The following is a 19,281-nucleotide window of genomic DNA, read 5'->3' on the forward strand; positions in this document are numbered from 1 at the left end:
CAGGAGTGACAAGGAATGGCAGTCACAAGCTGGCAGAGGGTAGATTCAGACTAGACATCAGGAGGTGCTACTTCACAGTCAGGGCAGCTAGGATCTGGAACCAACTTCCAAGCGAAGTGGTGCTGGCTCCTACCCTGGGGGTCTTTCAGAGGAGGTTAGACGAACACCTTGCTGGGGTCGTTTGACCCCAGTGCTCTTTCCTGCCATGGCAGGGGGTCGGACTTGATGATCTGCTCAGGTCCCTTCCGCCCCCACCAACTATGAAACTATGAAGACACAAAGCAAAGGACGAAGAGTAAAATTTTATACTTCTCAACGTATAGCTAAACAGAACAATTTTTAGCTGTTTCCCCCACTTCATTTATTTAAAGAAAAAAGGGTAATTCATTAGAATAGTAAGACTTCACTTTCTCCCTGGGTTTCTTTCAAAACAATGAAACAATATCCATTTCAAAATGCATGCCAGAGGTGTATACAACTCCTAATTGTACTAGGTATGCAAGAGACTTAAAAGTCTTAATTTTGTTCATCTTCCAACTTTCCCCAGTCTGTGGTCTGTCTTCGGATCAGCAATAATTGCCTGAACTGCTACTATGGCTTCGTTGATTTTTGTCTGCAGCTCTCGGAGTTCTTCTACATGCAGCAATCGAAGAATCTGGGCAGCTTCATTAATGACAGCATCTGATTGATTTGCACAAAGAGAAATGGTATTAACACAGAACAACCATTTTCCACTTCAAAACCTTTGGATGCGATTCACAGTCAAATAGCAAGCCACAGTTTTCTATGCTTGCCCTAAATTCTTTAGCAACAGTGGGCCTGATTATCTGGCCTGGTCAAGGCATGTTCTATGCAAGACCTAATGTGGCTTTATAGCACTTTTGTGATATTCTGCTTCTGAATCTGGCCAAGGCGGAGCAGACAAGGATGGATTCCATTCATTTCGAGTGGTGGTTTAGCTATAAAAACCAGATGCATCTATGCCAGCACTCAGGCTGGACTAGATTCGAGACATCTGTCATTCAGAGCAGCCCATCAGCTCACACCAGTCTATGGTGCATACCAACTAATCCTGATTAAAAAACAAAACAAAACGAACAGCAGCTAAATACTGGTCCCACCGTTAAAGCATCAGATATCCTCTGCATGTCTTTATGTCAATTGTATCCCAGGATGATAATCTGCTCCACTGCCAGACTTTTCCCTCTCACGCTCAGCAGAATTTTTGTAAACAAGCTCTTGTAAGCAAGAGGCCAAATGTAATCATTTCCTTCCCCTGCCAGCAACACTTTTTTTTTTTTTTTAAATGGCCCATACTGGGTCAGATGAAATGACTATTTTAGTCCAAGGTGGCTCCATTGTTTAAAATAAGGAGTTAAAAGAAGCTCTTACCTCCGGTGTCAAAACCAAGAATGTGTTTTTCCAAAGCAACAGGCAAACCCTTGGGAAAAGACAAAGAAACTCATATTATTTCCTATGCTTTTTGAAGCAAAGGATGCCAGGCCTGAAGAACTCAAAATCCCACCCCAATATGGAGCTCAGCAAAGTCTAAAAAATACAACAGTAAAAATATGCACGATCGTTCTACATGTGTGTTTCTGAAATGGCCGCTAGTAACAATCGGATGGCCTCAAAGCTACTCCAACCCATACCTGAAGATAAAGGGGCTCACGAGCCACTCCAGTGCATGCGACCAGGGGAGCATGTGGTATTTTGTCCCACCCCTGCTACTTCCACTACACCAGGAAAGCCTTGGAGGCCTGGCTACATCAGCTAACAGTCCTCCTACACTGGCAGAATTGAATGCCACTGTTGGGCAACTTTAAATTCTCTTTGTGACATTGGGTCAGCACAAAGAGGACTTGTAAAGGGATGAAAACTTAACCCAATGACCAAACACCACAATACTGTGAACTCAATGAATGAATATAAATACTTCCTGTAAAGACTTTAAGAGTGAGTCTGATGATAAAATCCCAAGTGTTGTATACGGATTGAAAATTCTCAGCACGTGATACATTTGTAGAGGAGTTTGCTTTCCTACAAACATACCACAGGAAACATTCATATTCTAAAGTCATTGCTGAAAGTTTCTTTCCGGTTGACACAATTAGAATCCTAGTCTAGACTCTGAATACATATTGACCTAGAGTTAGTGTCAGTTTATTTAAATATGCAATTTTAAGTGAATTTAATAGTAGTAGCCCTACACTCACCAACTGCCCTGCCCAACCTGTTACTCTGCTTGCTTCCCTAGGGTCCCTGCCACATCTACTGCTCTGCTTTCTACTCCCATCTACCACTGGGCTGCTTGTCCTTTCCCCAGTCTGCCATGTACCACACAGGCTGCCGGTGCCACTTGTGGCAGGCACACCATAGGCTGGCCACTCTTGATTTATATGATGCATCACGTGGATTACCACCTTTGCTCTCTTTCCCCTAGTATCTATGCCACAGGAGATGCGGCAGTTTGGTACGCAATCCATTTATTCTGCTGACCTAGTTTCCCTAATTTGTTTGTAGAACCACCAAGGTGCAAACAGACACTGAGTTAAGGCATGTAAAATGATGTTATGAAACTTTCACATGCTGTCTCCTTTTATCTTCATCACTTGTACAATTTAGGCTGTACCGACAATCTTGTTCCACAGCTCCTGCCAAGAGCCAGACATACTTTTGGGAGCCATAAAATATTAACAAATAACCCCTGCTCATTAAAAAAAGCCCTCCCTCTCCCAAACAAAGAACTGCCTGTATCCTCTTACAGGGAAAGGGGGAGGGGAAAAAAAAAAATAAACTTCTAATTTTACAGCTCCAACACTGCACCCAGATATAGAATAGCAACATGTTTCTCTGAGGGTTAATTTTTACCTATTTTAAGTTTCTATACCTGACACTGATGGAGCAGCCTCAGCTGTTTCCACGTTTTCCTGTTCTTTGAACAGTTTTCAAATGCTATTCAAAAGGCCTATATAAAAAACAGAATGCCCTAGTTTATTGTACCATGGCTTTGTAAATCAGCACAAGTTGTACCCCAAGAGGCATCTGAAACTGCCAATTAGCGACCATCAAAAGAGATGCTTTCTTATAGCACATTATCACATACAGAAGATGCTGCTGTGATGTAGGTGTCAAAAAGAGATGAAGGGGCCTGGCTAAAGGTCCCTGTTCTAAAGAGACAGTTCTGGAAAATGTTTCATCCTAAAGATGTACAAGTTGCTCTCATCAGTGATGGAGCAGAAGTTCCAAAGAGCTGGGATTTCTAGTAAATGATTATTTGATATCCCCCCAATTGTTTCCTGTGAATACTCCCCTCAGAAATGTGCTAAATGGTCCTACACACTCATCATTATCCCTCACAGAATGGTTTTCTAGCCAAATTTCTTATCTCAGATAAGCCTCAGAAGTAAATGAGAAATAACTGTGAAATTATAAAGTTCTCTCAGTGCTTTTTCAGATGAGGGGAACCCACACCTAGATTCCAACCCTTCTTTCCCCATAAAAGCCAGCTGAGAAGTTGGAAATATTTTATTACCTAAAACTTGGATATCTCTTTGCATATTCAGCAAACAGTGCTACCTAAAAGAAAAATTAACCTAGGACTTTTGTATTCAGTAAAATATTATTGAAAATCTACTCCAGGGGTGTCAAACTCATCTGGCCCCGTGGCCCCAATGATCAGGCCCACAGACCCCCACTCACATGCCTGATCTGGCACGTGGCCCCAGCGAGCACCACAGTCCAGGCAGTTTGGGGTAGCCTGTGGATCAATGGGGCAGCACTGGTGGGCAGATGGTGTGTTTGATACCCTGATCTATGACATATTACTATAATGTTAGCGACTTATGAGGATACTGCATTAAGAAACAAATTGCACAATTATCATGTACAAATATACTTAGATGCGTGCAATACAAGAAATCTTGCACTTACTTAGCACCTGTGACTTTTCTTTGGATCTTTCAGAATCACAATGGCTCTATCAAATGGGTAAGTCCTTTTTCACCTGTTGTTTTAATGTTGTGCACCTGGATTCCAACTACAAGCATCCGTTTTGAGATTCCCATTTTGAGACTAGCCTCCTTATGTGATGAACCCATGCACTGTACATACATACCTCTTTAGACTGATTGGCCTTTGCTACAGCATCCTGAGTCAGGCGCTCCTGAACCAAAATACGAATTGCCTTAAAAAAAAAAAAAAATTTAGTTCCAAAGAGGAAAGTAACTCAATTCTGAGTTGATGCATCTTTGCCCAGCACTTGTACTCAAGGAAACTGAGATTACACCCAAGCAGAACCGCAAGCCTTTGTCTTTTGTCCGTATTCTGGGAATCTCATTAATGGCCCCAATGTAACTGCCCTATTTAAAACTTTACCATTGTCATGGAAATGGATTTTTTAAAATTATGAGCCAGATTCTTGTCCTATAGTGCTGGGAACAGATCCTGTGCCCAGGTAGCCAAGTTATCAGCCACACTTTTTTTGCACTGTGACAGTCACCAGGCACCCTACAGAAGCTCTGCCAGCACACAATATTGCAGATTCAGTAAATTTGCTCACTCACAATCCCAAATTAGTGGTGTCAATTTTTAAAGCTGCACTGGCAGCGATAATATTCTGCAGCCTCTCCACAAACAGAATTTCTGCTGCTGGGAGTCCTGTGCCAGAGGCTAAACAATTTCCATCAGCAAAGAAGCTAGAGTAAGTATAGTTGTTCAGAAAAACAAGAGACTTACCTTAAAAACATGAACACGCCCCCCCCACCCCACGAGCCTTGATAAGGGATTACTCATAGAGATGCACCAATACATCAGTCCACATTGTATCGGTACCGATGAAAGGAAAATTGACATTATCGGCAATCGGCTTTTTTTGGCCGATGTGGCCAATGTCACCAATAAATGCCCCGTGCATGTATGCAGCCGCAGCATGCACGCAGCCAGCCCAGCAGCTTGGAGAGTGTCCAGCTGGTAAGTCTGTTGGGGTGGAAGGGCGGGGGGAAGAGGGGTGTGGCTTCTGCCATTGCATGCATCCCCAGGGGAGGCATGGGGGGGCATGTGCCCCCCAGATCTGTGCATGGGGCAAGGGTGGTCTGCCTGCTGCAGGCTGGAGCTGGCACCAGACTTCTCAGCAGAGGGGGTGGGGGGGGGGAAAAACAGCAGCAGCACTTGGAGGGGGGCTACAGGGTGCGCTATATCCACCCCAAAATATTTGCTGTAGCCCCCCCAACAACTCCTCCCAGTGCTGTTGCCGCTCCCAGGACTCCCGCTTGAGGCTCCATCCTGCGCCCCACTGCAGCTGGGCAGCACCAACCCCTGCTCCAGCCCCCCCGCTCTCTCAGCATGATCTGCCCTGCACCCCTCACCCCCAGACTTACTAGCTGGAAGCTGCTCTCCAAGCTGCCGGGCTGCATATTGGCAATCAAATCAGTATCAGCCAATATGGCTAGTTAATAATCAGCCATTGGTATCGGCCCCCAAAAAATATCTTTACTTGTGCACCCCTAATTACCCATAATCCTGCTGCCCTTCTGGCTAGTTTAGTAGCTCCCACACTTGGTAAGATTCAATATTCCATGACCATTTCAGGCTGATATGTACAGCTATAACTATTAGCTAAGGCATATCAGAGCACCAGAATTAGACCACGGAGCAGGCTTTGAGCTTATTATAACTGCTTCTCGCACCGTTTCTTTCCCGAGTTATCCAAGTACAACAAAAGCACTACTTCATGCACCACCTCACTGTTTATTTCTCCTGTTTGGCGCACGATTTAAGGTTGACGTGCAACACAATTCTGTGAATTGAGTCTCTCAACCAAAAGGAACTAGTTTCGAGAAAGATTCTGATTAAAAATATGAATCTGGCTAATGCATCTTAAATTTGGCATGAAAGTCAAAGTTACAAACAGATCTAAGATTATATTCAGCACTGTGCCCCGAGAAAGGTGTTCTCTTTGACCAACTTCAAGATTTTGTTTGGGCAAAGAAAAGTTCAAGCTACTAAGGAAAGGTAAATTTTAACTGGCCTATTTGTACTCCCTTAGCCTTTTCTATAGGTAACTACTACAGATGCAAGAATGAATATAGATTATTGTATTTTTCATATGCAGTAGATACTGCCCTATTGCACATAAAAAAGTAGTTTCATTGACATATTTTACCAACATGAGCCATGGGAAAAAGCTATTGTTTATGCAACTAGGCTTGCAACATGGTAATTTAGTTGCAGCACAGTGAAAAGCAAGAGAGTTTTCCCAGCCTGTACACTATGCTCCTTTTTGCCATCCTCTCCCATGTTTCTGGCTCTACTTGGTTCTTTTTCCCTTACTGTAAAAATTAAAATGCAAACAACATAGCTTCATTAGCTTTTAGCAATGCAGGTAAGAGAAAGGTAAAAACTCTATTTTAATATGACTATCACAAGTTTCCATGCATTTATATGGAAACACCATTAACTTTACTACCTACAATACTGCCCAAAAAACTTCAGAGTAGATTGTACCCTCTGCAGGGTGGGGGCCTCATCCTTTTGTTTCTGATACCTAGTATATTTTACTATTACATAGGATTTTTATTTATTTTTTTTTTGATCAAGACTAAGGTCTTGGTTAGCTAGCTGCAATCCATTACAGTGATTGATTATAGCTTTGATCATAGAACTGACTACAGACTTCTATCACAGTTTATGTCCTCCCCAATGAAGCACCTGGACAAGGAACACAATTTCAAAAGTGAGTCAGGTCATATGTGGCTTTTGGCCTCTGAAAAGTATTAGAAATTTTGGAATAAAATTAAAACTTGCTTTAGTTAGAGCAAAGAGAAAGGACAGCTGTGTGTACACATGGACGTGCACAAGGCTGGAAATCAGAAGGACCAGTCTAATCTTGCTTGTGTCATAGGTTCCCAGGCCCATCACATTATTCATATCATATCTATCTTCCATATAGATGAAGAGTGTATTGGGTAGGAGGCGAACAGGTACAGGAGGTTTATCACACATCAGCTGCTCCATCACAGCAGCCACAACTGCCTGCATGTACGCTCCTGCCCTGGAATTAAGTGGAAGTTAAATCAACATCTTAGCTCTCAATGAAAGAGAGGCAAGTTACCACGGTACAGCTTCCACTTATTGCAGCACAAACAAGCAGTTGCTGTGGAGCCACTGACTTGCAATAAAGCTCTGCACCTTTAACTATAATCAGAAGTTGTTTGCCCTAAGTTTCTCTCAACTTCTAAAACTAAATATCTATTTCACAACCGTGGTGAGGCTTAAATTCATTAGTGTTTTTAAAGCATCTGGAGACCCTGGGATAAAAAGGCATGAAATGCACATAAGCAGAATTCTCAGTAGGAAGACACGTTTCATGTATTAATTCTCAGGGACCAAATTTAAAGAATTATCCTATTATTTACCATTTTTTAAACATAAATGTCCACACACACGATTTCAAAGATCAACATTTTCTTTTTAAGCCAGAAAGGAGCACCAAAAGTTTAAACCCAATTCATTTAATTTGTACCCAAGAACAAATTACTGATTTCCCATACCAAGTTATTCTGCAAATACTTCCTGGATTTCCAAAATACACAGAGTTCAAGTTGTGAAGCTCACCTTAAGCATCACCAAATAGTCATCATGCCGTTGGATCTGAAGAAGATTAGCCAAAGCCATCACACCAGCCTTGAAGTCAGGATTATTCACTGCAAGAGCGAACCACACGGTCATTGCACTTGGTTTCAAAATACTGGCTGCGTTCCACTCTATGCATGGGTCAGATTAATGACAAATTTGATTAAGGGGTTGGTTCAGAGTTGGCTGTGCAAGTAGTACCATTAAAGCCAAAAAACTACCTTGGGGAGTTAACTGATCACTGTCAGTGAGGGTTCATGGCTTAGCTCTGAAGTTTTAAGAACTTCCAAAAAGTTTTAATGCATTCATATTTTGAAAAATGATTATGTAACAGGGACATTAACACACACACACACACACACACACACACACACACACACACGCATTGCTTTCAACCCAAACTGCATGCTAAATCTAAGGAAGTCCAAAAAAACTAAGCCAGACTGAGTTTTTAGAAATGCAGTGCATTACAGTGTGTAAAGAAGTTGCTTTTTTGCTATTTAAAGTACTTCACTGCCCTGACTTAACAGAAGTGCACAGCTTTACATCACTTTAAAAATGGGTATAGCACTTTAAATTAACCCTTGTTAAATCAGGTATTAAATTTGAAACACTGTATTTTACATCACTTTAGCATTATAAATAAACTTCTGCACACTAGTCATTTTTCTGACCAGTGGAGAAGCCCCAGGAGGCTGCAGAGCACCTCCTGCCTCCGACCCTGGAAAGTGCAGGGAACCTCAGTTCCACCCCACCACAACCCCAACCGACCACTGCACTTCTGTCATGTTTAAGAGTGCTGTAACTTTATGGGCACATCCCCATGAGCGTGCACATACATTGCCCCCAGGACAAAATAGCAGCAGCAGCCTTATCTGGGATCCTAATGGCCTTCTGGGGCAGCAGCAGTGGCAATACAGAAGCTTGGAGCCTGGCCAGCAGCCAGAGTATGGTTCTGGCCAGCAAGGCTCCCTTCCTGGCTGTGCACACTCCTGTCATGTGCGCCAGGCTGCTTTTTTTAGTGACAGGTTCGTTTGTTTTTTTGGGTTTTTTTTACACTGCGATCTCCCAGTGTAAAAAAGACAAGCCACAGTGCTGCAAATCAGCAGCACAGCAAATATATGTGGTTTGCAGTGCCACAAACTGCACATGCACGCTTGTGGGGATGCACCCTATAGTGATATAAAAAGTGCTCTAAATTACAGCACTGTAAAACGTGCATGGATGTTTAGAGCACTTCTGTAAACACCTTTAGTGTTGTGTGCTTTGTAGACAGGTCTCCCCAGCACTTCCTAACTGCACAGCAAGACTGTACTTGATTGATATCTAAACCAAATCTTAATCTCCAGGAAATTTTTTTTTTTTTTTTCCTATGGGAGTGGAACTGTGGAGTTACATAGTGGTCACTTTGCTAAAATAAATGCCGATTTTAGTTGGTGTCCATTGATGCTGCTATTTATCAAAAATATCTAGCATGCAATAGTTGCATTTTAGTAGTAAAAATGCAATAAAGACTGAGAAAGGGCCCAGCACTCTCTTCTTTAATGGACTGAAAGGATCTATTGCACTGGATCAGGTGGATGGGAGAAGTAGCAATGGCTACAGATCTAGATTAAGAAGAAAGAAGACTGATGATGGGAGAAGCTGCTTTTCTGATAGCTGTGGAAACTCTAGAGCAGGGCTGTCCAACTGGCAAACCCCGCAGGCAACACCTGCCCCCTAAAGGGTTAAACTGTAGCTCCTGGTCTGGGCTCCACTCCTGGGACAGCAGCTGGAGAGTGACAGGACAGGAGTCCTGCTCTCTCATAGGTTCATAGTAGCTAGGGTCAGGAGGGACCTGAACACATCATCTAGCCTGACCCCCTGCCACAGGCAGGAATGAATGCTGGGTTCACAAGACCCCAGACAGCTGATCATCCAACCTCCTCTTGAATTTGCCCAAGGTAGGGGCAAGGACCACTTCCCTGGGAAGCTGGTTCCAGATTTTGGCCACCCTAACTGTAAAATATTGCCTTCTGATCTCCAACCTAAACCTGTTCTCCATCAGCTTATTACCATTGTTCCTTGTCATACCAGGTGGTGCTGGGGAGAAAAGGGCTCTGCCTATTTGCTGTTGATCTCCCCTGATGAACCTGTAGGCAGCCACCAGGTCCCCCCTCAGCCTCCGTTTGCCGAGGCTGAACAGGTTCAGGTCCCTCAGCCGCTCCTCGTAGGGCCTGTCCCGTTGCCATCCAACCAAGCGGGTGGCCTCCTCTGAACCCTCTCCAGGCTGGCTACATCCCTTTTAAAGTCCGGCGCCCAGTACTGGATGCAGTACTCCAACTGCGTCCTGACCAAAGTTGCATAGAGGGGGAGGATCACCTCTCTGGACCGGCTTGAGATGCACCTTTGGATGCATGACAAGGTATGGCTGGCCTTGCTGGCTGCGGTCTGGCATTGGCGGCTCATGTTCATCTTGGAGTCAATAATGTCTCCAAGATCCCTTTCCGTCTCTGTGCTTTCAAGAAGGGAACTCCCCAGCCTGTGTGTGTGATGTAGATTCCTTCTCCCAAGATGCAGCACCCTGTATTTGTCTACGTTGAACCCCATCCTATTCTCATCTTCTCTCACTTTTGTAGTCTGTCTAAATCTAGTTGCAGCCTCTCTCTCCCTTCAAGTGTGTCCACTTCGTCCCACATCTTAGTGTCATCAGCAAACTTGGACAGCATGCTTTCCACCCCCTTGCCCAAGTCGCTGATGAAGATGTGAAACAGTGCGGGCCTGAGGACAGAGCCCTGGGGTACCCCACTGCTCACATCTCATCAGGTTGAATACAACCCGTCCACCACTACTCTCTGGGTGTGCTCCATCAGCTGATTTTTTACCCATCCAACTGTGCAGGCATCAATGCCGCAGTCACTTAATTTATTGATGAAGATGGGGCAAGAGACAGTGTCAAAGGCCGTCTTAAAGTCGAGAAAGACTACGTCCACAGCGACACCATCATCCAAGGATTTAGTTACTTAGTCATAAAAGACAATCAGGTTGGTCAGGCAGGACCTGCCTTTGGTGAACCCATGTTGATTGCCCCCGAGCATGATCTCCCCTTCTGGCCCCCCACAGGACATGCTCCTTGATAATTCCCTCCAAGATCTTCCCGAGCACCGAGGTGAGGCTTACAGACCTATAATTACTTGGGTCCTCCTTCCTCCCCTTCTTGAAAATTGGGACCACATTAGCCAGTTTCCAATCCCCTGGCACCTGGCCAGATGACCACGAATGCTCATACAGCCGGACAGGGTCAGACAGCAGAGAGGTATGGCCCAGGGCTAAGAAACCCCACAGGCAGAGTACTCCAAGGACCCTGTATGGTGCAACAGTGCTGGTACAGCATGGCATGACAGAGCACAGCATGCAGGAGGTGGCCCAAAGGATGTGGTGTGGCATGGCACAGTGAAGAGGGGTGCTGCCCATAGTGGGTGGGAGGGGCATGCCATGCATCCTGGGGTGGGTGTGTGCCCTGAGCAATGCAGAGCCAGGGACCTGCAAGTTTGTGGCACATCTGCAGCAAAGGTTGGCTCCCACTGCTCTAGAGGATAAGCTGCTTTACTACTACAGGAACAAAAGAAGCACTAGGGGCTGGCCCCAATGTCACAGTTAAAATTACCTGCAGTATATGTAGTGATGCTCCTTCCCATCCCACCTAATATGACCTCTGACCTTACCATGTCCCCTATGAAAAGCTATTAAAAAAATAAAGTGAGCTATAACCCTTCCTCAACCCCCTCCTGTTTGTCTCCACATAGTTCAAGTCTCTAAGCTCCTTGCCCTTCAGTAGGAAGAATTCTCCCCACCCCCCTAAAAGAAGTTATTTGTCAATGAAAGTCAAAAGGACTGGAATAAGGAGCAGTTATTCTGGAACAACACACTATCATTCCTATGTCATCTGGTATAAGAGAGAAATATCAAAGAGGAAAGCAGAGGCTTGGAAAAATAACAAGTTCTCAAAATACTACCTCAAAGATGCACATCAAGTGTAAGTATAAATCCCTCAGGATATTATTGCTGGCATTGCAATAGAGTATCACAGCTTCCAAAATGTGGTTCTAACATGATTTAAAGCTGCTAGAAACCCTAAAACACTAAATAATGAGAAAATAATCCCTTTAAAAAGAGGGGGAGAGCACAATACGCAAGATACAGCACAACATATTTAGGTCAGCACGATTTAAAAAAAAAAAAAAAAAAGAAATCACTGTACACTTACCATCTAAGTTTATCAGTGGCTCTGCACTTTTCCCTGTATTATCAGTATTTTTGGCACCATCAGGTGTGGAGTCCTTGTACTTCTCAGCTGTTAAAATAAAAACCAGCTTGGTTTCATGAATGTAAGGAAGTCAGTAAACAGATTAGTTAAAACATTTAGTTGAATAACTGGTTTAAAATAAGAGCGCTAGAACATAAAAAGGACTGCTGAACTCTGCTAGCTGCAACTAAGGAAAGTACATTTTCTGTACCTGGCTAAGAAGTTTAAAGATCTCTGTTACTGTTGTGCACTACTGAAACTCTAGATAAAGTACAGTCTACTAGAACTTGCTCAGGTAGAAGGCCTCTTATTATCACCTATGTACTGTCAGGTAGCTGAGGCAGGATTTAAGACATGTGCCAACTTTAGACACATTGCTTGGGACACTCAAGACTGAGAAGACTTAACTATGCTGAAGGCTCTAAGAATAAGGAACAATTCATCTCATTTTTGAATGACTAATACACAACTGCTTATTAAAGGGCTGTCAACTTGATTTCTACCCTGGATTGATATTGAAGGCACTCTAGCCTTTCAGTGGTCACATTAGGTGAGACCATAAGTTAAAGATTTCAGCCAAAACTGAGTTCTAGATGTCAGATAGTAAAAAATGCAAGAATGTGCTGTGTCTGTGAAATGGATCCCATTCATGTGACACTCTTCATCTAAGAGAACATAATTGAAATATTGCAGCATAGTTTTTCCTGTGGTTATAAAAATTAGTGCATTTGCTAGAAACACGTAACATGCTAGTTGTTGAGGAAATATGCATCTAAAAAGGGGTTATCTACAATGACATTGGGAGAGGTTATTATTTTAGTTCTCTCTGCAAACAGGCGAAGTAACAAATCTCAGTTCATTACTATATCACCCAGAGAGTCACAGAAAACGAGGGATGGAGGGGATGTCAGGAGGTAACATCTAGTCCAACCCCCTGCTCAAAGCAGGATTGTCCCCAGCCATCTCATCCCAAACAAGGCTTTGTCTAGCTGGGTCTTAACCTCCAAGGATGGAGGTTCTACCACCTTCCTGGGTAACCTGTTCCAGTGTTTTAGTATCCTCACAGTGAGACAGTTTTTCCTAATATCCAACTTCAACTCGCCTTGCTGCAACTTGAGCCAACTGCTCCTTGTTCTGTCATCTGCCACCACCGAGAACAGTCCAGCTCCATCCTCCCTTGAGACCCCCTGCAGGGAGCTGAAGGCTGCTATTCAATCCCCCTTGATCTTCTCTTCTCTAGAAGAAACAAGCCCAGTCCCCTCAGCCTCTCCTCACCAGTCATGTCCCCCAGCCCCTGCAATCATTTTTGTTGCCCTGCGCCAGACTCTCCAATTTGTCCACATCCTTTCTGTAGTGGGGGGCCCAAAACTGGACATAGGACTCCAGATGTAGCCTTCCCAGTGCCGAATAGAGGGAAAGAATCACTGCCCTTGACCTGCTGGCAGCACTCCTACCAATGCAGCCCAGGATGCTGTTAGCCTGCTTGACAACAAAGGCACACTTCAGCTTATTTCCCACCGTAACCCCCAGGACTTCTGCAGAAAAGTTGGGTTGGAAAGGAAAACAGTTGCAAAACAAAAATATGAAACTGCATGTTCAAGTAACTATGCTTCTTATCCTTGCTTACTTTTAAAAATACTTCAAAGATCACAGGTAAAGCATTTCAAATGGTTTTGCTGTTATTATTATAAAGGATTTTTCAAAACTGACCATACCATTATCTCCATATTCAAGCCTGACAGCTAACCCAAGCAGCCAGTCAACTGTTTCTTGCCGTTCTTCCAGCTTGAAAGGACAGTTCACATCTTTCAAATACTGTACAAGAGTAAAAAAAAAAAAACAAAGGATAGTGTATCTATCGCCATTACTGGTTGGAAGTAAACCTACCTAGTCCACACTGTACAACAGCCCGGACAAAATAAGCTTTCCAGACAGATAAACTATATCTTTCTCCACAGAGCCTAGTATTGTGAGGTCAGCAATAAGAGTTGTCACTGCAAAGCAGGTCATATTTCTACTGTGATGCATGCAAGGTTTTCACACTGCACAACTCATTCATATCTATCATCTTAGTAAGCACACCTGCTCCTCTCTCAGTGAGCAATAGATATTTTCTTAGCGATATTATATAAATGGAAGAAAATTAAGTGTGTCCAAAGTGCCATCTTCCCACTCCACCCCTAGCATGGCATGAGTAAAAGAAAGAGAGAGAACTCCACTTCCAGTATTATCTACTCACTCATACAGAGTACTAATTACCATAGCCCAGATTCCCCATGACAATGAGGACTGCAAAGAGTTTCACTGTGGCAAGTAAGATTAACACATGCTAAAAGGTTTGCAAACAAAGGGCCAGAGTGCTCAGCTCCTCAAAGGACTCAATCGTCAAAACCAAAAGAAACACAGATGTGGCATAAGCACAGCTTAATGTTTCTGTCAGAATGCTCATACACAGTACATGCTTTAAATGAAAGGGCTCTTTTCCATGCTTGACATGTAAAGAATTTAATGCACAGAGAAACTGACTGGTGGTCAGTTTTCTTCTGGAAAGACAGAAACACCTTACCAAGCAAGGAAATGGGTAAGGAGTGTCAAGTTTCTCAGTACCTGATCATATGTTAATTACAAAGAAAATGAAGTATACGAAATCATAACACCCTATTACCTCTGCATTTTGGCTTCTAGAAAATAGTTCAATTTCAAGCAATTGAAGGGTTCACCATTTTTTCCTTACACGTATTTGCTTTAACTTTCAGTTAAAACAGCAATGGTGTATCACTAATTACAGATACAGCACATGGTTTTACAACTTATGTTATTGTTTCCAGTATGAACTTACCTTTTCAAAGGACTTAGGCCATTCATCATTGTGTATGTTTCTTAAATTTCCTCGGTCTTCAATCTTGTAGTGTCTGATTTTCTGGTCTTCAAGCCAGACAATAAAGTTTCTGAATTCCGTTTCATCTATAGCCCAAAATGAACATAGCAAAATGAATACTAACCAGAAGCAGACCAAACTGATGTTTTCTCATAGAGAGGCAAAAGTCAATGAAGGCATGAGCTGGTCAATAAGTTCTGCTCCGCTGCATACAGGGGCCAGTTACACACTCATCTGGCCTGTGGACGGCCTCCAAATGACTCATCCAGCCCACAGAGCTACATGGGTTTAACACCTCTGATCTACATGTATGAGGCAACAAAGTAACAGGACCGTTTGGCCGTGTCCAAACAAGAGCAGCTGTGCAGTACGTGCTGCTGCAGACACACTGTACATTCTGCTGTTCTCCATGCTGCAAGGGAGCTGCATGGGGGGGGGGGGAGGGGAGTGACCCCTGGATATCAAGGGGTCAAGAAAACACATGGGGGAAAAAAAGGCAGGGCAGTGCATATGGGGGCAGTACATGCTGCTCAGAACTGGAGCCTGGCCAGCCAGAGCCACACTGGCTGCTGGCTAGCCTCCGTGTGCCTGGATTGCCATTGCTGCAGCCCTGGGAGGCCCCAAGGACTCCAGGTAAGGCTGCTGCGGCTAGCCCATTGCTGGCCCCAGCCTCCTCTGCCCAACTTGGAGTACCGTGCTGCATGCCAGACGGCACATGGTACAGGCATTCCCCAGGGACAAGTACAAGCTAAAGGTGCACCACTGCTAGCTGTCCCCAGGGAAAAAACATCCACGCGCGTGTGGACACAGCCTTTGTTCTCTTATCACAGATTCAGGACCCCATATGAACAGACCTAACACGCTGAAGTGCAAACCAACCATTTAGTATCTCAGGATAAGATGAGTCAAAACTTCATGTCTTGGATAACAGAGTTTATGTCTGGGAACATTATTGGACTATCTGCCAAAGCAGCATTTGCACCACAGAATGCAGGGCTTGATGCTGGTGTCACCTCACTTTTCATAACATTCTTTCAGTCTGGGAGCTTTTCAAGCCCTGCACTAATGCTAAACAGTACAACATAAATGTGTAAATGAGAATTACAGTGCAAATTAGGAAGTTGGGTTTTTTTTGTTTACAAAATAGCTCAAGAGTCTGGTACTTTTGCTATTCAGGGGGAAGTGTGGTTGTAAATATAGTAAGTCCTCTGGCGTCACTAGGAGCAGGGGACTTATTGAGTTCTGACGGGAAACCAAGCCAGAACAACAGTGTAAATGTTAACCAATCTTTAAGAAATATTACAGTGTTTGGTATTAAAAGTTAACAAGAAGGGTGGAAAACATATTAGCAAATTAACTGACACAGATTTTAGGCTAAGCTCTTCTCATAGCCACCATGCTTCCCATACCTGTATCGTCAACAAAACACTCTTGGGATTACTTAGGAGACAAATGTGGAAGGCAAGGATTCCAGCCTCTCATTTAATGAGAAGCAGAGCAAAAAGGTCCCCCAATGAAATCAATAAATAAAGGAATTGAGGCGATGGGGGAACAAGATGGACATCAAGCCCCACAAATGTAGCATTTCATCTCATGGACCACAGGGACTGGGAATAGTTGTTTTCCACCTGTTCGACAGCAATGTACAGCATTCATTTCTAGATACAGTAGACCAGGTAATATCACTGCTTTAAAATATCACTCAGTCCTCCGAGTAGCTGAGTTATTTTGGCATTGGGTCAGCTCTTATACTGTGTAGCAAGTTCCTCCTGTGTGTCAGACCATGACCATTTTCAATTCTTGAAAGACATGCTTTTCCAAAAGGATGGAGAGCAATGCTTGCAATGCTCAAAAGTGTTTGGGCAGCATTACACATCTTAGTTATAATGAAAGCACCAGGAAAAAAAATAAGTGCCCCATCAACACCTATTACAGGAAACCTGTGTGTAGAGATACAGGCAGTCCTCGACTTACATTTCGAGTTAGAACGTTTTGCACTTACAATATTTATAAATTGACGCCCTGTTTCAACTTTATGATGTCAGTTTTGACTTTACAACACTTGATCTGATGCGATGCCACACCAGCAAACAAGTTCACTGCGCCACTCATCTCCCTGGAGAATATCTGTCCAAACTTCCTTGGACACTTTCTTTAAGAAAGCAGACAAGACTACAGAAAAACCTGCAGCCAAGACTCCTGCGAGGACTCCAACCAAGTCACCTCAAATAAGTCCTTCCAAATCAATATGATTGCTATTTACAATATAAATACATTAATGTAGCTATATTACTCATCTATAATTGATCAAGTACAAAATTCTGGGGTATTTTAGTGAAAATAGGGTATCAGGCCTTGGTTCAGGAACCAATCGCCCATTTGTTAATAGTGGGGTCCCCCAGGGCTCGGTCCTGGGGCCTACACTGTTCAACATCTTCATCAGCGACTTGGACGAATGGGTGGAAAACACGTTGTACAAGTTTGCCGATGACACCAAGATGTGGGGAGAGGTAGGCACGCTTGAAGGGAGAGAGAAGCTGCACTTAGATTTAGACACACTACAAAAGTTGGTGGATGGTAATAGGATGGGCTTCAATGTAGATAAATGCAGGGTGCTGCATCTGGGGAGAAGGAATCCACAGCATACATACAAGCTGGGGAGCTCCCCCTTGTGAGCACAGAGCCAGAAAGGGATCTTGGGAGTTATTACTGACTCCAAGATAAACATGAGCCACCAATGCCAGACCACAGCCAGCAAAGCCAGCCGCACCTTGTCGTGCATCCAAAGATGCATCTCAAGCCGGTCCAGAGAGGTGATCCTTCCCCTCTACGCGACATTGGTCAGGCCACAACTGGAGTACTGCATCCAGTTCTGGGCACTGCACTTTAAGAAGGATGTGGCCAACCTGGAGAGGGCTCAGAGGAGGCCACCTGCTTGGTTGGATGGCAACAGGGCAGGCCCTACGAGGAGAGGCTGAGGGACCTGAACCTGTTCAGCCTTGGCAAACGGAGGCTGAGGGGGGACCTGATGGCTGCCTACAAACTCGTTAGGGGAGATCAGCAGCAAACAGGAAGGGTCCTAATCCCCCCAGCAGCACCTGGGGTGACGAGGAGCAATGGCCAGAAGCTGCTGGAGAATAGGTTCAGGTTAGAGATTAGGAGGCACTATTTCACTGTCAGGGCGGCTAGGATCTGGAACCAACTTCCTAGGGCTTAAAACCTGGTTTTCAGGAACCAATTGTGTGCGAAGTCTGAGGACTGCCTGTAGTTTTATAAGTAGTGCAATCAACATGCAAAAAAAAAAAAAAAAAAAAAAAAAAAAAAATCTTATTTAAACACAAGAAAAAACAAGAATATTAGATAACGGAGGATGGTGAGACAAGAGGCATCAATGACATGACAAAACCCACACGCTTGATGTTTAAAGCTGAACACAAAGGCCACCCCCAAAAAATACAGCGGCAAAAAAAATCAAATAAAAAAAAAAAAATCAAACACCACGGAGTCAGGATACCCATCGTGTACGTGTGCGTTACGACGTACTCTTTAATTACAGAGCCGCCCTGCCGCCATCAACGCACAGGGTGGCCCTGGCTCCGGCGAAGACCCGGGATCGAATACCGATAACGCACCCCTGCCTCCTTCCTTTCGGTAAAGCCGGGACGCGCGCAGTGACCGGGCAGGGGACGGCGGCCCTGCCACACGCTCAAACAGAAGCTGGACAGAAACCAGCGACAAAGGCTTTCACATCTCCAAGTACTAGCTCGGTAGTTAGCTGGGGGGGGGAGAAGGGAGTATTAGGTATTAGCTATTTTTTAAAAATAGCTAGCAGATCCTTTTTAATCACCCGATCACACCTTTGCCTAGCTTACATTTATTGCGCGACCCACAAATCCGTCACCCGATCACACCTTTGCCTGGTCTACATTTATGGTGCACCCCACCAGCCGATCGCCCAATCCTACCTTTGCCTTGCCTTCATGTATTGAGCAACACATCAGTCACCTGCCCGACCGCACCTTTGCCCGGTCTACATTTATTACGCGCCCCACCAGTCAAGCCTACCTTTGCCTGGCGCACATTTATTGCGCGCCCCACCAGTCCATCGCGCAATGCTACCGTTGCCCAGCCTACTCTGAGTGCGCAACCCACCAATCGATCACCTGCTGTACATTTATTGCGCGGCCCACCTGCCAACCGCGTGATAAACGTAACGCTGACGGGCAGCGGGCCCGGCGCTCACCCCTACAGTTGAAGCCGGCCGGGTTGTGGTAGTCGAGCGCCGTGAGCTTGCGGCGGAACATGGCCCCGGCAACGACCGCCTCACCCGCCTCTGGGCCGCGCGCGACGCCAGGCAGCGAGGGAGGAAGAGGCGGAGCGAGGTGAGGTACGGGGAGCGAGCCGCCCGCCTATTGGGCGCCGCTGGAGAGCGGCAGCGGGCTCCGCCAATGGGAGCATGGGGAGGGCGGCACTTCCGGGGAGCGGC

At 44.7% G+C, this 19,281-nt stretch overlaps 1 protein-coding gene across 2 annotated transcripts; it reads right to left on the bottom strand.

Annotated features, from left to right (window-relative positions):
- Positions 1-283: 283 nt before the first annotated feature.
- On the bottom strand, positions 284-19,166 carry RTRAF (RNA transcription, translation and transport factor). 2 transcript variants are annotated; one of them, XM_014601327.3, is made up of 8 exons: positions 19,039-19,166; positions 14,757-14,881; positions 13,633-13,732; positions 11,879-11,965; positions 7,615-7,763; positions 4,118-4,186; positions 1,393-1,441; positions 284-681 (listed from the first exon to the last, which is right to left on the bottom strand). In XM_014601327.3, the coding sequence occupies exons 1-8, from the start codon at positions 19,097-19,099 to the stop codon at positions 527-529; spliced, it is 795 nt and encodes a 264-aa protein (XP_014456813.1). In that variant the 5' UTR covers positions 19,100-19,166; the 3' UTR covers positions 284-526. The 2 variants fall into 2 exon arrangements, with proteins under 2 accessions (XP_014456813.1, XP_006264154.1); XM_006264092.4 differs by having other exon boundaries at positions 7,615-7,703; positions 19,039-19,163.
- Between the last annotated feature and the right edge of the window lie 115 nt (positions 19,167-19,281).

This window comes from Alligator mississippiensis, chromosome 2 (genome assembly GCF_030867095.1).
Source record: "Alligator mississippiensis isolate rAllMis1 chromosome 2, rAllMis1, whole genome shotgun sequence".
NCBI classification, from domain to species: Eukaryota; Metazoa; Chordata; order Crocodylia; family Alligatoridae; genus Alligator; species Alligator mississippiensis.

Coding starts and splice junctions, on each gene's coding strand:
- RTRAF (XM_014601327.3), bottom strand. CDS start 19,099: ATGTTCCGCCGCAAGCTCACGGCGCTCGACTACCACAACCCGGCCGGC. Junction 13,733..14,756: donor GGCCTAAGTCCTTTGAAAAG/GTAAGTTCATAC, acceptor ACTCTTGTACAG/TATTTGAAAGATGTGAACTG. Junction 1,442..4,117: donor AGGCCAATCAGTCTAAAGAG/GTATGTATGTAC, acceptor TCTTTTCCCAAG/GGTTTGCCTGTTGCTTTGGA.